Source organism: Marmota flaviventris, chromosome 3 (genome assembly GCF_047511675.1).
Source record: "Marmota flaviventris isolate mMarFla1 chromosome 3, mMarFla1.hap1, whole genome shotgun sequence".
Classification (NCBI taxonomy): domain Eukaryota; kingdom Metazoa; phylum Chordata; class Mammalia; order Rodentia; family Sciuridae; genus Marmota; species Marmota flaviventris.
In genome coordinates this window covers 59,502,989-59,519,645 of record NC_092500.1, presented here as the reverse complement: position 1 = coordinate 59,519,645, position 16,657 = coordinate 59,502,989, and the positions used below count along the sequence as shown (strand labels likewise).

Sequence of the window (16,657 nt, the reverse complement as noted above, 5' to 3'; positions counted from 1 at the left end):
GGAACCCGGGTCCTACGCATGCCAGGCCAGCGCGCTACCGCTTGAGCCACATCCCTAGCCCAATATCTTTATTTTATTTATTTTTATGTGGTGCTGAGGATCAAACCCAGGGCCTCGCATGTGCTAGGAGAGCACTCTACCCCTAAGCCACAATCCCAGCCCTCAAACCCCAAACTTTTAAGTTCCTTGTATTTGATAGAGTTATCTTCCTCCTGAATAAAAAATCAGGAGATTTGGATCCCTTGCCCCTCCTCAGGGATTTTTAAGCACACGCAGATACAGTATGTCAGAATCTTCAATTTATTCATTCTGTGGTTAACAACTTTTCTATCCTAAAACTTCCAACACCAAGATCTAAGCGCATCTCTTGAATAAGTTCCACCCCCAGTGGGGAGCTGGATTTACTACTTTCTCTTTCTTATTTTGGTACTGGGGATTGAATCCAAAGCCTCACCCATACCAGAAAAGCACTTTACCACTGTGCCACATCCCCAGCCCTGGACTTACTACTTCTGACACCAAAGGAGACATGGTAGTTGTTTCTTCCAAGTCACTCACATCTGAGGTGCTCCACAAGCCCTCCTTGCTGGTCTCTGGCTGAGGGATGTTTGTCTCTTTCTCTTCATAATAATACTGGATCAGTTGCTGTACACCAGCCTTTAATGCTGGTTTAAGTGCAGCACTGATCACTAGACCTGTGGGCCCTCCTGACAGTCCTGCCATGGTCATCAGAAGGTCATAACCCAGATCTAGGGCTCCATCTTGACCTCGTTCCTTGGCCTTGTCAGAGCAATTCTGAATGGCATAGTAGAGAGCTGTGCCCAGGTTATAGTAGGTTCCCACTCCTGGCAATAGACGGATGACATTATGCACACCTTGTTCCTGCTCATTCTCACAGTCCTTAGTGGAGAAGGAGCGCCTCACCCTCTTTTGCCCTGGCTGCTCCCTGGCTAACAGTTGCAGAACAGAGGAAAGGGTTTCCACTGACACTCTGCTGTCTGTACTTCTGCCTTTCTGGAGCCCTTGAAGATGGTGAATGAGGCCCTCTGTCGCATTCACACCACCCCAGTGGTAGAGCTGAAGCTGCAGGGCCCAGGCATCAGGTTGGCAGCCAGCTTCCTCCAAGGCGTTCCTTAGAGCCAGGCCTACTAGGAACTTGGATAGAGGGGCCATGTGGGCAAAACCAGGTAGAGACTTTGGATGTAGATTCTGGCAAGACAAGGAGCCTGAGAAGAGTGGAGGGGATCCCAAGGATGAGGAAAGGTGCATGGAGACATTTGTCTGCTTTCTATATGAAATGGCATCCACAGAATGCAGCAGGTGGTAGCAAAGAAGAAGCTCAACTGGTATCATGATGAATCTGAAGCTATACATGTCTGAAGCAGAGTACCCTGGAAAAGGGAGAAATCCAAAACATAATAAACCATTTCTCTAAGGGCTATAGTCTGAAAGGAGCCCAAGACTCAAAGGACACATACATCATCTATCACCTACCTCCATACTTCTGTTCCTTTTTAAAAAAATGTTCTCCTGAGATACCAGGGGATTGAATTTAGTGGAGGTCTGCAACTGAGCTGCATCCCCAGTCCTTTTTATTTTGTGATACAATCTTACCAATACTGGCTTAGGAACATGCAATCCTCCTTCCTCAGTCTCAGATAGTTAGAATTACAGTCTTGTGCCACCTTGCCAGGCTAAAGCCTCTATTCTTTTCAATTCAGGGCTTAGGAAATGGGAAATGCAGCCCAGTTGCTCCCACCTGGTTTCTCCCATTTTCAGGTCACAGGGAATTCCTTTGTTTTATTTCCACCCACTTTTAGAGGCCCCAAATTACCACACAATCCAGCTATTGAGAAGTGACACTGCCTTGGAAGGTTTGGTTGCTTCTCAGTCCTGCTCTGCCCAGTTCTCTGTCCCAGGAGGAAAGGAGATATTTGTTTTACCCTGTGATCAGTAAGGGGTGTAATATCTGCAAATATTTGTCCATTTGTACTGGGTGTTCAGACCTTTCCACTTGTCACACATTCAACCTCAATTCCTAAGACCTTGTCCTTTGACATTCCCTATATGTCCTGCCAAATTGCCACTCAGTTCATGATAGAAACCAGGAAGATTCAGAATCAGGAGAGATTAGATGTTCATAAGTCTTTCATTTTATTTCTCTTTTCAGTTTTAAAATAAATCAGCAAGCTCTAGCATCTAGTTGGGGTTTTAGAAAGAATGAGGGAGCCAGGTGGGGTAGTAAGCCACTTTGATCTCAGCTCCTTGGGAGACTGAGGCAGGAGGACTCCAAGTTCAAGGCCAGATTGGGCAACCTAGCAAAACCCTGTCTCAAAATAAAAAGTAAAAAGGTCTGGGGATGTAGCTTAGTGGTAGAGTGCCCCTGGGTTCAGTCAAGAAAGGATGGAAGGAAGGAAGGAAAGGGGAGATGAATTTATTAATAAAGATTAAAATACCTCTTATTCCTTGTATGTATTAAATGCATAATATTTGATGATTGAAAGAAAGCAGAGGGGCAAAATGGGATGAGAAATAAGGGCTGAGAAGTCTGTTGTGGTAGCACACACCTGTAATCACAGCGACTTGGGAGGCTGAGGCAGAAGGAGCATAAGTTCAAGACCAGTCTCACAACTTAGTAAAATCCTGTCTCAAAAACAACTTTTTTTTTTTTTGGAACTGGGGACTGAACTCAGGAGTATTCAACCACAGACCCACATCCCTAGCCCTATTTTGTATTTTATTTAGAGATAGGGCCTCACTGAATTGCTCAGCACCTAGCCATTGTTGAGGTTGGCTTTGAACTCACGATCCTCCTGCCTCAGCCTTCCAAGCAGCTGCAATTACAGGCATGTGCCACCATGCCCAGCTCAAAAACAACAATTTTTAAAAAAGTGCTGGTCATTGATGTAGCTCAGTGGTAAGGCACTCCTGGGTTCAATACTCAGTACTGAAAAAATAAATAAATAAAAAGATAAATAAATAAATAAGGGCTGAGACCTAGTAAGTGGGGAGGGGCAAGAATAATGCGAGTCATATGTATGTTTGCACAGGGATGAAATAAAGAAAATGCATCTGTCCTAAACAATCTCCAACACGTCTAATGACCTACTGAATCCCATGAACATAGTCGTGGGTAAAACTTCTCCACTATATGGTATAGAATATCTGAAGTAAGCTTACATGATTCCTGAATCACTTTCCTCATACAGCACTTCAGAATAGTTACGGAATATTTGGTACATTATATTATCATTGTTTATGAACATGAAAGTTTCTTTAAAATTTTTTTTAGTGGTAGATCAACACAATACCTTTATTTATGTTTTTATGTAGTGCTGAGGATGGAACTTGATGCAATCTACCACTGAGCTACACCCCCATCCCTGAAAGATTCTTAATTAATAGGGAATTCTTCAGGGTTTTTTTTTTTTTTTTCTGTGTGTGTGTGTATGTGATGCTGGGGATTAAACTCAGGGCCTTATGCATGCAAGGCAAGCACTCTACTAAATAAGCTATATCCTCAGTCTGATTCTTCAGCTTTTTGTCTAATTATTCAATATGCTCCCAAGACTCACACTTGCAGTTCTAGCAAAAGCTTTGAACTGTGATGCTAACCATATGGGAGAAGGCTTCCCAGCAGATTCAATCACCATCTGAGCATACTGGTAGACGGACCAACCCAAAATATTTACCATTATCAATACTTTCCTCAGAGTGAGTAGATGAGTGCTGAGTTCATTCCAGCTTCCCTGAGGGACCACTACATCATTAAGATTAACAAATATATTAGTATTAGTTCAACTAGTACTTAGTACTATCTGTCAATCCCTTCCTCCTCTTTATGCTTCTGACTCTCAAGGTTGAGGGTTTCAGTGAGGTCCTTTTCTCCCACCCTAATAAGCTGAAGCTGCAGATAGTGGGTCTCAGTTGGGCAATCAACCTCCTCCAAGCCACCCTTAGAGCTAAATTGGACAGGTACTCAGGCAGAGGGGCTAAGAAGGGGGCTGTGTGCAAGAGATCTGTGTGCAAGAGGTGCTGGGATCTGGGACAGGAAGCTGGCTGGAGAGCTCCTGTGTTGGGTGCTCAGTCTCTGTGAAAGATGCCTGGAGCTTCAGGACCTCATTCTGGGTACTTCTTGGAAAGCCAGCCACTGGGGACAGGAAGACACAGCAAAGGAATAGCATGGCTTAGGTCATAGTGGCTCAGTGGATCAGCCCTGTTGTAAAGAAGCAGTGCTCAGGTGGGGATGTGGGGAGAGGGCCATGTTGAAGAGATATCAAGACTGGTCAGAGCTGGGAAGTATCTTAGCTCTTACAAACTTCAGTTACCCTGGACATAAGCTTCCTCTTCACTCTTACAAGTTGTGGGAGACCCTCACTGGTTTGAGGAAGAAAAGTGCTAGAGGAAGAAGGTGGTCCAAACATTTCATTTGCTTTGATATCTTCATAATCTGAATCACTGTTGTTTTTAATTCTTTCTCCTCCCTTACTCCAGCCAGAATCATAAGGAAGCTGGAGAGCAGATGACTTCCAAAAGAGTGAAAGATATAGCATTTGCAAATATTTATGCATCTTTTCCTGGCCTAGACTTTGCTCTTCTCATCTTTGCCCCATATTGACAAACTGACCTTTCCCCTTTTGGCTTTGCTGGTCCAGGCCTGTATTTTTGTTTTTCTAAGGTTTTACATTAGACCTATAATTGAGTAGGAAAGGTCCTCTGTATCTTCTGGAGGGTCAGAAAGGTAGGACAGAATAGCTGGTGATCATTTTTTTTTTTTTTGTACTAAGGATTGAACCCAGGGGCGCTTAATCACTGAGCCACATCCTCAGTCTTTTTCATATTTCATTTTGAGATAGAGTTTTGCTAAATTGCTGAGGACTTTGCTAAATTGCTGAGGCTGACTTTGAACTTGCAATCCTCCTGCTTCAACTTCAACAGGGTCCTATTGGTTTAGGGTCCCCCACTTATGACCTCACTTAACTTTATGATCTGAATTCATGATCTGAATATATAGAGTTATATACAGATACATAGCTTAAAGGCTATATATCCAAATACAGTCATATTGGGTGTTAAAGCTTCAACTTACGAATTTGGGGGTGGGGAGGCAAAATTCAGTTTGAAACACTTAGAGACATTATTATGTATTACCAAGAATACAAAGTAATAATAATTATAGGGGGCTGGGGTTGTGGCTCAGCGGTAGATCGGTGGAGCCACCGCTCCAGATGTGAGGGAAAAGGCACCAACCAACTCTTGGGCTGGGGTTGTGGCTCAGCGGTAGAGAGGTGTTGGGTTTGATCCTCAGCACCACATAAAAATAAATAAATAAAATAAAGGTATCTTGTCCAACTACAACTAAATAGATAGATAGATAGATATTTAAATAATAAACTTTAAAAGGAAAATAAAAATAAATAAAATCAAAGTCCTCAGTCACATTAGTAATATTTAAAGGGTTCAGAAGATATGTGTTCAGAAGATATTGAACAGTGCCGACATAGAATATTTCCATTGCATTCTAAAATTCTGTTGGACAGTAGAGGTCTGATAATCATATAGTCCCTAAGATTGTAACTGATCCTATTATGATATACCCCCAGATTCCTCCTCTTTTCTTCAATCAGAAGATCACTGTCATTCTGGAATTTCCACAAGGACTGTTATGATTTGTTACCTCTGATTTTCATATTTATGCATTATCGTATCTCAAAAGACTTGCAGGACTGTGTGGCTTTCTCCACATCTCTCCCTTTTAGCATCTAGGGCATCTGATTTTTGTTTGGTAAATTTAAACTTGTTGTAGTGCCCAGAGCCTAGCAGAATAAGGTAAGCATATATGTGATTTAAGGAGTCACACAATTTTATCAAAATTTTTTTTTGTGTCTGTTATTAGGTAAAAAGAATTCCCGCCACCAGTATGGGTAATTCAGGCTGCCAAAATCATAGTTGAATATATTCTATTTTGTATTATATCTGGAGAAGGGAATTGGTGATTCTTTTTGTAGTGCTGTGGGATTATTATTATTTGGGGGGTTACTAGAGATTGAACCTAGAGGCACTTAACTGATGAGACATATCCCCAGTCCTTTTTTATTTTGAAACAGGGTCTTGCTAAGTTGCTTAGGTCCTTGCTAAATTGCTAAGGCCCTTTGATTTGGCAATCCTCCTGTCTCAGCCTCCAAAACCATTGGGATTACAGGCATATGTAATCCTCCCCCTACATTTTTTAAAAAAGAAATAAGTTCTCCCTGAGTTACTCAGACTGGTTTCAAATTCCTGGGCTCACTTGATCCTCTTGTCTCAGCCTCCTAAATAGCTGGGACTATAGGCATGCACCACTGTATCTGGATATTGGTAATAATTGTTAATTATTCAGTTTTTTAAGAATTGCCTGTTTTATAGCTATTAAACTAGCTGGTTCATTGATTATAACACCACACCTACAGCTTGTCAAAAATTACTACATGTCCCTTCTGTGCCTAGTCTTTTTGTATAAAGCATAGGACTCTCAGGAACAATAATTAAGTCATGGATTTATGCTTTTGTCCTAGTGGTGACTTGTATTTGGTTGAAGAAAATTGTAAGAGCCTTAGATGAAGCTATCGGGTCCAGAAGTTGGGCTGGTAGTCAACCTGCTCCAGGGTCAGTGGCAAGTCTATCAGGATCCCTGATAGAAGGATTAAGTGACTGAAGCTTTGAAGCTAGATAAGGCCTTTGAGAACAGGATCCAGCATAATCAAGCAGCCTCCCTGCCACCGCTACAGATGTGAGGTAAAAGGCACCAACCAACTCTTGGGCTGAAATGACAGATCACCAGATCACCACATGAAATGACACCTACAGAGTATAGGAGGAGACAGGAGCAGGTCATGTTTGGTCTTAAATGATGTCTCTCTGGATCAGACTATGCTAGAATGGGAATTATTTTCCTGCTGTGCTCTGAAAAGAATCCAGGGCTCCATTAAAGGACATCTCACCCTTTGACCCTCAGCTCCTATTCCTTTTTATTTTTTTAAGATGATTTTTATTTTTTTTAATACTTATTTTTTAGTTTTCTGTGGACACAACATCTTTTTTTTTTTAATTTTTATGTGGTGCTGAGGATTGAACCCAGCGCCCTGGGCATGCCAGGTGAGCACGCTACCACTTGAGCCACATCCCCAGCCCTTCAGCTCCTATTCCTTTTTAAGTTGGGTCAAAGAAATGACAATAGGACTTAGTTGTTCTCCTTGGTCTCTGCATTCCAGATCACCAAAGATTTCCTCTGTTTCACTTCCACATAATTATGGGGTCCCAAATTACCATATGTTCCAGTTAGAAGTGAGAAAGCTTTTGGAGTTGCTGATACTGCCCAGTTCCCTGTCCCATGAAGAGGGAAGAGAGGTGCTTTCGGTGATGAAAGATCAGTAAGGGACACAATCTCTACAAATATTTGCCCATTTGAACTGACTGCTCAAGCATTCAGCCTCAAAGGACACTGGCATTTCCTACATGACCTTGCCATATTCCATCTCCAGGTCACAAAAGGAATCATAGTGGCCTAGTCAAGAAAGATCCCAAAACTGACTCTGATATGGCAGCAGCTTTTTATTTGTCTTTTCAGTTTAAAAATTTAACATAAGCAAGCCACAGCATTCAGTTCAGGAATTAGAAAGAACAAGGCAGATCAATGGAAGAAATTACAATAGTCACAAGTATTTTGACTACTGAAAGAGAAATTGAAAGAAGAAATGAGCTAGTACCTACTGAGAAGTAAAGCTGCTCATGGTCACAAGTGTTTCAGCGCTTGGATCAAAAGAAGACATACATAAGCTGTCCCCAACATTTCGAACTACCTACTGTGCACAATACTTTTATGCAGGTCTATGAGAGACATTAGAAAAAGTAAATGTGATGACTTGAAGGGCTTCCCTACCCAAAGTGAGCCTGAAAAAAATTCTGGAGCAAGCCTAAAATAATACGTTTCAGAAGGATTGTCATTTGAACAAAAAAGTATATCTCATCTTCTATAGGAAGTGTGACATCCTTAATGTCTGGGCTTTTTATCAGCCTTTTGGTTATTTCCTCTAAATACTCCCAGGACTCATCTGTGCACTTCTCGGTAACAGTGATGGCAGCAGACTTGAACTCTCTTACCAACTCAGTGGAAGGGAGTTTCTCAGCAAATTTAATCATCAGTGCTGCTGTCTCATACATCATCCACCCATGGCCAGAGGCACATACCTCAGGCAGGGTAACTGAGCGTTGGACCCTCCTCAGCTCCCCTGACACTCCCCCCAAATCCCTCAGAATGGCCTCATTATTGCCAGTTCTTTCTTCCTGAGTATGCTTTTGGCTCTCATGGATGAGGGTTTCAGTGAGGTCCTTTCCTCCCACCCTAATAAGCTGAAGCTGCAGATAGTGAGCCTCAGCTGGGCAGCCAACGTCCTCCAGGACCACGCTCAGAGCTAAATTAGACAGGTGCTCAGGCAGAGGGGCTAAGGACGGGACTGTGTGCAAGAGATCCTGGCAGGTGCTGGGATCTGGGACAGGAAGCTGGCTGGAGAGCTCTTGTGTTGGGTGCTCAGTCTCTGTGAAAGATGGCTGGAGCTTCAGGGCCTCATTCTGGGTTCTTCTTGGAAAGCCAGCCACTGAGGACAGGAAGACACAGCAAAGGAATAGCATGGTTTGGGTCATAGTGGCTCAGTGGATCAGCCCTGTTGGAAAGATGCAGTGCTCAGGTAGGGATGTGGAGAGAGGCCCAGGAGGAAGAGATATCAAGACTTAGACAACAAGCTAAGGAAGTGTCTTAGCCTTACAAATTTCAGTTACCCTAGATATAGCTTCACCTCCCACTTCTACAAGTTATAGGAGACCCTTTACCTGTTCTGGAAAGAAACAGCCAGAGAAATGAGTTGGTCCAAACACGTCCGGCACCTCACGGTTTCTCTAGTCTGAACAGTTCTTTGTAGAATTTACCCTCTTTTCCCCTAACCAAATAATGGATGCCTTCTGAAAACAGTGAACATTCACAAACATTTACCACCGTTTCCTGGGCCAGACTTTGTCCTTCTCACCTTTGCTCCAGTCCTGACAAACAGGTCTTCTTCCTTTGTGGTTCCTGCTTTTCCAGGCCTATATCAATGTCATCTAATGTAACATACCCTAGACCTAAACTTGGACCACTTCAAAGCAGGTGGGGAGGGAAAAAGTAGGGATTTATGTGATATCTGGGTAGGAAATCCTAAGTCATATTCTATTATCTTTTTTTTCTTTCTTTTTTTGGTATTGGGGATTAAACTCAGTGGTGCTTAACCACTGAGAAACATTTCCAGCCCTTTTTATATTTTATTAAGAGACAAGATCTTACTGAGTTGCTTAGGACCTCACTAAATTGCTGAGGCTGGCTTTGAATTCACAATCTTCCTGCCTCAGTGTCCCTAGCCACTGGGATTACAGGCATATTGGGATCTTTATTATTTTTTTCTGATGCTGGGGATTGAAGCGAGGGGTGCTTTACTGCTCAGATATACCCCGGCCCTTGTTTATTTTGTGAGATGGGTCTCACAAGTTGCTTAGGCTGGCCTTGAACTTGTGATCCTCCTGCCTCAGCTTCCCAAGGAACTGGGATCAGAGGGATGTGCCACTGTGTCTGAGTTATGGCTTTATTCACCTGTGTACACCTCGTTTTTGGGTAATCACTGTGGCTTACTATATAGGAGGAACTAAATACAAATACAGGGTTTGGGTTGTGGATAAGTAGTACAGCACTTGCCTAGCATGTGTGAGGCACTGGGTGCCATTCTCAGCACCACATAAAAAATAATAAATAAAATAAAGATATTGTGTCCAACTACAAATATCCAAAAACTACAAATACAATTGGTAACCAATTTTTTTTTAAATTGAAAGTGTTTATTAGCTATTACCTCTAATAGATTTATTACATTAAAGGAAAAAAACAGCCGAGTGTAGTGGCACATGCCTGTATTCCTAGCAGCTTGGGAGTTTGAGGCAGGAGGATTGAGAGTTCAAAGGCAGCCTCAGCAACTCAGTGAGACCCTGTCTCTAAATAAAACACAAAAAAGGACTGAGGATTTCGCTCAGTGTTTAAGTGCCCCCCCCAGTAAAAAAGGGGAAAGAAACGTATTTTGTAATGTGCTAATAAGAAAAATATTCAGGAAACTGAGCAATGTTGAACAGAATTTTCATTATTTTGGACACAAATAAAATTTATAACTTTATACAGACTCTATTTACTGAAAATTCTTTATACAGACTACTATTTACTGAAAATTCTTCAACAATGGGGCTTCACATTGAACAAGAAATATGAACACATAAACAAGTATAAAACAATACATTTCAAGACAATTAGATCCTTCAGAACAGAAACTCTATTCTCCATATGTATCCCTTGGCATTCATGGAGGAAGAGTTAGACCAGTAGAAAGAAAATAAGATAGGATCCCAACACATAAAAATACAAGAACCATGTAACTAGGAACAGTATTCAGGAATGCTCATTAAATTTTGAAAACAAGCAAAACATAAGAAGGTAAAGCAAATGCATTTGTTACTCCTACCAAAAAATAATCTTTTTCATTTTGTTATTGTTATTTTATAAAAATGCACTTATTTGCATTTTATATAAAATTGGCAAACATAGAAAAGCACAAAATAAAAATTACTTTTTGGGGCTAGGATTGTGGCTCAGGGGTACAGCGCTCGCCTCACTCGTCTGAGGCCCTGGGTTTGATCCTCAGCACCACATAAAAATAAATAAATAAAATAAGGGCACCCTGTCCAAATACAACTTAAAAAATTACTTGCCATACTACAAACAAAAATGCCACTTATTTGAAAAAAGGAAAACAAAATCATACAATCAGAAGACCTAGGAGGGACACTCCCCAACCTCAGGTTCTGCTGATGCCAATTCACCAACCACTTCAAACTTTTAAAAAAATTTTATGTCTATGTTATTGCCTATCTCATAGTACGTCTTTATTGTTTATTAGGTCAATAGTGATTAATAAACAAAGATGACAAGCATGGCTAGGACTGTTATTGAAAACTTTCTGTTCCTCAAGAAAAAATTTTTTTTGCCTTCTTTTTTTGGCACTGGGGATTGAACATAGTGCCTCATGCATGCTAGGTAAATGCTCTACCCCTGAGCTGCCTACCCAGCCCTTTTTAAATTTTTGAGACAGGGGTAACCAATTTATGATGGTTAATTTTACGATTTTTAAAAATCTTTATTTTATTTATTTATTTAATGTGGTGCTGAGGATTGAACCCAGGGCCTTGCACATGCTACGTGAGCGCTCTACCACTGAGCCACAACCCCAGCCCAATTTTACCATTTTTTACCTTTGCAATGATGTGAAAGTGATACTCTTTCAGTAGAAACCCTACTTTAACATACATACATATATATATATATATATATATATACACACACACACACACATATATAGATAGATAGATAGATAGATAGATTTTTTTAGTTGTAGTTAGACACAATACCTTTATTTTATTTATTTATTTTTATGTGTTGCTGAGGATCAAACCCAGGGCCTCATGTGTGCTGGGTGAGCACTCTACCGCTGAGCCACAACCCCAGCCTGTAACATACCCTCTTAACATGTTGGCAACAGCAAATCCCAGTCAGTCAAGTAATCACAAGTGTAAAAAAATAACTAATGGTCTACAGTGTTTACATTATCAGTGTTTTGGGGTATTGTTCTGCTTCCACATCCCATCCTGTCAGATCTGCTGACAATCTGTAATTCCTGGTTCAGCAGAGATGCTTAAAAAAAGACACATGCACACACATGCATTCAGTAGAAAATGAGCACCGTCTTACTTTTTTCTCTACTTCTTTTATACAGCATTGTTAATTAAAACAAGGGAAAAGAAAAAAAAGAAAAAACATCCTTTCGGGAGCTTAATTCTTACAAGCATGGATAAACATTCTCAGGAAAACTTTATGGTCACAGTGTTCCGTATTTCTTCGCAATTAACTTGTGGTTAGTTATTCCCAGGCAAATATATATATATATATATATATATATATATATATATATATATATATATATATATATATATAAATTTTACACTTGGCAGAACATTCTTTTATCTTCTTAAGACAGCAACAAGGACACAGTTCAAAGAGTTCATAGTTTCTCACAGAACCCTTTTGTTTTGCTAAGCACAGCAAAACTTAACACTTTGTGTGCGTGAGCACACAGTTCCCCCCTTAAATAACAATGACGGCAATTGCGCCAGTCTTAGGTTGTGAACTATACTGCAACATTCTTACCCGTCATGGAGGACCTCCATTGATGGAAAATGAAAGCCTCTGTCTTAGGTTGATATGTGCAGTGATTCATCTTACCTGTCATTGGCAACAATCATCCATACCGTCGTGGGGGGCATATGAAGTCACCACAGGAGGACGAGATAAGAGACAAGTGATCATACAACGACCAATGACACAAACAAGTATAGACGTGCCAAGTATCAAAATCACACATATCATTAATTCTTTTAACCATGAAATATTAGGAAGCCAAAAATGTTAACCATGAAAATAAGTCTTCATTTCCTTCATATTGTCTAATATTATCAATCATTTCTTTCAAATGATGAATTTCTGTATCAATAGGAACAATGTTATCTGTAAGATTAAAGCAGCACATATTTTTTACTTGAATACATTTTTATGGTGTAACAATAGTAAATAATCTATAGCAGCTCTATTATCCAAAACTCCTTGTCGTAAAACCTGCTGTTCTCCATTCAACAAGGCTAGAGCAGTAGATGTACGATTAATGTTTTTTGCCATTACACATGCCAATTTCATAGCTGTCTTATAAGCTCCTACTGCCAATCCAGGGATCCCCACAAGGGAAAAGGTCAATGCATCAAACTCTGCTTTAGATAATAAGTTTATATCGTCCTTACAGTCCGATGTTAGCGTAGACATTCTTTGTAAGTGACAAGAAGGATGTTCAGGAAGCAAATCACCAATGGAGGAAGGAAAACTGTGAGACGACTAAGACAGCAACATGTTCCATGAGTTACATTTGCCAGTATGTAGTTGAATGTATAAATTCCACAGGAAAAAAACCAGCCTCTTGGAAGTGGTACATGCCCATAACTTGAAGGAACCACAAAGGAATTATTACGTGCAAAGGAAGGTCCTATAGATCTACATTTAGTTGCACAATTGTGAAACTCAGCGCAGGTGTAATTATCTGTTATAATAGTAGTGGTTATAACTTGAACTGCATTGCGGGGTAAGCGATAAGAAGGGGTGCCCCAATTAGAATAATCAGCATAAGTAATAGTTTTATCAAAATTGGAGAAAAAGGTCATATTTTTTATTTCTTCTGTTGGACGAGAGATAGGTAGTAAACAGGAACCCAATACTGCTCTCAGATGGACATCTTGTTTTAGGCAGATATTATCAGTCCCTGCCAATTGAACCAATCTCAGCCATACATTGGTATGATCGAAAGAGGCAACTTCCACAGCTCCGAAAAGGAGAAAAAAAGGTTAGGAACAGCATCTATAAAATATAAAACAAACCAAAGAAGAGCATTCCTGATGTAGTTTTAGAAGAGTCAATCCATATCAAACGAGAAGGAATCCATCGAGGTCCAGGATCATTTTGTGGAAAAACACAGGCAGCTCCTTTTCCCCACATTAATACAGGATCAGGACCCTCCATTGTCCTGTTAAAACATCTTTCCACCTTACAAGTGGATGGGCTGTTTGTCCCTTAGCATGCCATAAGGATCTGCAGTTGACAGTTTTGTAGCTGGGTCTACAGTTAAAAAATTTAAAATAAATAATACATCTGCTAAACGAGAGCGGGGACTGCCGCTACTCCCCCCTTTTGTTTTTGACAGATATACTTTAAGAGTTTGATGAGCTCGTTCTACTATACCTTGTCCTTGAGGGTTATAAGGAATACCTTTCGTGTGTTTTACATCATAAGTGTAAAGAAATCTTGCAAATGATGTACTAGTATATGTTGGTCCATTATCTGTTTTAATATGTTTAGGGAGACCCATAATAGAAAAAGCTTCCATATAGTGAGCAATTACATCTTTGACCTTTTTCCCTGAATGAGGAGAAGCATAAATGAAATGAGAGTAAGTATCGATAGACACATGAACATACACCAATTTGCCAAAAGAAGGATAATAAGTAACATCCAGAAAATAAATTTTAACAGCCTTATATTAAGAGTACTGGGCTTTAATGTCTATAACTTTACAATTATTTATCTTTTTTATTAATTGGGGTCTGTATTATCATATCTGTCTTGTAGGTGATGGCTTATTATCTTAAATTAACCCAGGTTGTGTGTTTTTAAAGCAGTACCTCTGTAAAACATTAACAGGCAATCTTTAGACCATTTATAAGAAAACTACAAAATAAAATTAACAAGAGTAAAAAAAAATAAATAAAATAAAATTAACAAGAGTGAAAACATATTTAGTTTGTGTAATAGCTGCCTTGAATTTTGGCTGAGTTATACATTATATCCCCTGTTGGAGATTTTAGTAATCTTGACAGAAAAAAAAACAAAAAACTTTTGAACATAACTTTAAATGAACTAAAATCTGGCCTACTGCTTTTGTAGTCATTTTCACATGTAGTAAGATGGGACACAGAGCCTTATCTCAGGAAGGCAGGGCTTTTTATAAAACTTAAGTATTTTAGTTTTAAAGATTATCTTTGTCTTTTAAATATAATTTTACAAAATTTACATAAATTGTTTGATGTTACATGAATATTAGCTAACACCATATGATATCACATCTAAAACATGAATTAAAGAAAGGCTGAAAAATTTTAACCATTTGTGGAATGGTAGCAAAATACTTGGTGCTTTACAATATTAACCTTTACATAGATTAGGCTTTCATTAACTTAAGAATACATTTAAATTGTTTTCCAATGTAAAAAGTAATATAAAACTTTACATATCTTATTGATAACAGGTAAATAAATTTCCAATATGTTTTTTAAACTTAAAATTACCATACAACCTCAGAACACCAGCTTGATATAATGCTCTTTTAAAGCTTTTACCTTACAGACTTGTATACCTGGAAGATATGAGCACATTAATAGCATCACAATTACATTGATGTTTTTATATTAACCAAGTTTAGCTTTTAAAGAAATGACAGTACAATGCTCTAAAATAACAGTTCTTATTTAACCAGTTGTTTAATTTTATGGTTGCTTGTTCTTAGAAAAAAATAAAACTTAATAACACAATATTATGGGTAAACTTATGTTTTAAGAGACTTTTTTTGTCTTTTTAACACATGACTGATTGTAAAAACAAACTTATTCAGACCTTAGTAAATCAATCAGATATCTAACAGAAGTACTCATGAATGAGTAATCCCATATTAAATTTATTTTACTTATTTTATCAAAATATTAGACAAGTATATTGAACAGTGTTAGTTATTTTTTTTTGAAGGAAAAGTCCTAGAACCAAGGCATATTAGACATTTTATAGACATTAATATTTTATTAGTTTTTTTGAACACCTAGAAAAACTTGTAAGCTTAAATTTAAAGACATTTATTTTTATCTGTTTATCCAATTTAAATTGAACCATTTTAATTACATGAATTAAAGATCTTTGGATCCATTTTTTAAAAATTTTTATGAGCGCTCCTTATATATGTTAATTTATATATCATATCTATGATATACGGACATATGTACATATAGACATACAACACATAACACAAGTGTGCACACATAACACATAGTAAATGCCTTGTAGCTTTTTGCAGGTGAAATCTCCATTGCAATGTTTTTTTAAAAAAACTCCACAGTTGATTAAAAATAGAACTGATCAGAAAAACATTAACCTAGGTTTGTAGGATCAAAATCATGAGCTCAAAAAAATACAGACTCTAAGAAAAAGCAAGAGTCCTAGAAAAAATAACCGGCCAGTAATTAGTAAATACAATTTACTTTTTGGTTTAGTCTAGTTTGATTTTAGGTAAAAGACACCTTTATTCCTTTTTCCTTGGGCCTCAGATCAGTCTCCTACTGAGCTTGTAGGCTTCTTTTTATTTGTATTTCAACGTAAGTTTTGACTGAGGTCTGGAAGGAGCAGGGAAAACTGTTATTTTGAGCAGACACCTCATGCCTAAGGCATTTTAACTATAAGTCATAATTTTTAAGTTTGAATGTTGAAAATTATGATACAAGTTTAAGACACAATTCACAAAATTTTATATCTTTACATCTTGTTTTGTCAACAGATACCATACTATGATTTACTACCCTTGTCCAAATTAATGCACTGGTACACACAGTGAAATCTTCCCAGGCTACTCAATTCAAAAACTGGTGAAAAAACTGAATGATTGGGAGTTACTTGCCAACTTAGAAGTAGAGTTCTTTAGTTTTTTATCCTAAGTATTTAAGTTTTGTGGCATGAATTATCTGAAATCATAAACTAAACAATTAACTGCAAGATTGTGCAATGCTTCAAAAACCCATTCAGATAAGTAGACAGAGGTAACATAATCCTCACAGTGCAGGGAGGGAAGGTGGGAGTTCCCCAAAGCAAAAAAGGGCTTCGGCAAAAAAGGGCTGCTGGGAGTCCCTCAGTCCTTCCTTT

At 38.8% G+C, this 16,657-nt stretch overlaps 2 protein-coding genes across 2 annotated transcripts; both read right to left on the bottom strand.

The window, feature by feature from the left end:
• Nucleotides 1-450: 450 nt before the first annotated feature.
• Nucleotides 451-1,383, bottom strand: LOC114086227 (apolipoprotein F). Its single transcript, XM_034635788.2, has one exon. It carries the CDS (start codon nucleotides 1,372-1,374, stop codon nucleotides 451-453), a length of 924 nt encoding a protein of 307 aa, XP_034491679.1. The 5' UTR covers nucleotides 1,375-1,383.
• Nucleotides 1,384-7,914: 6,531 nt separating this feature from the next.
• On the bottom strand, nucleotides 7,915-8,679 carry LOC139704995 (apolipoprotein F-like). The gene has a single exon (XM_071609164.1). The coding sequence runs from the start codon at nucleotides 8,677-8,679 to the stop codon at nucleotides 7,915-7,917; it is 765 nt and encodes a 254-aa protein (XP_071465265.1).
• Nucleotides 8,680-16,657: the final 7,978 nt, after the last annotated feature.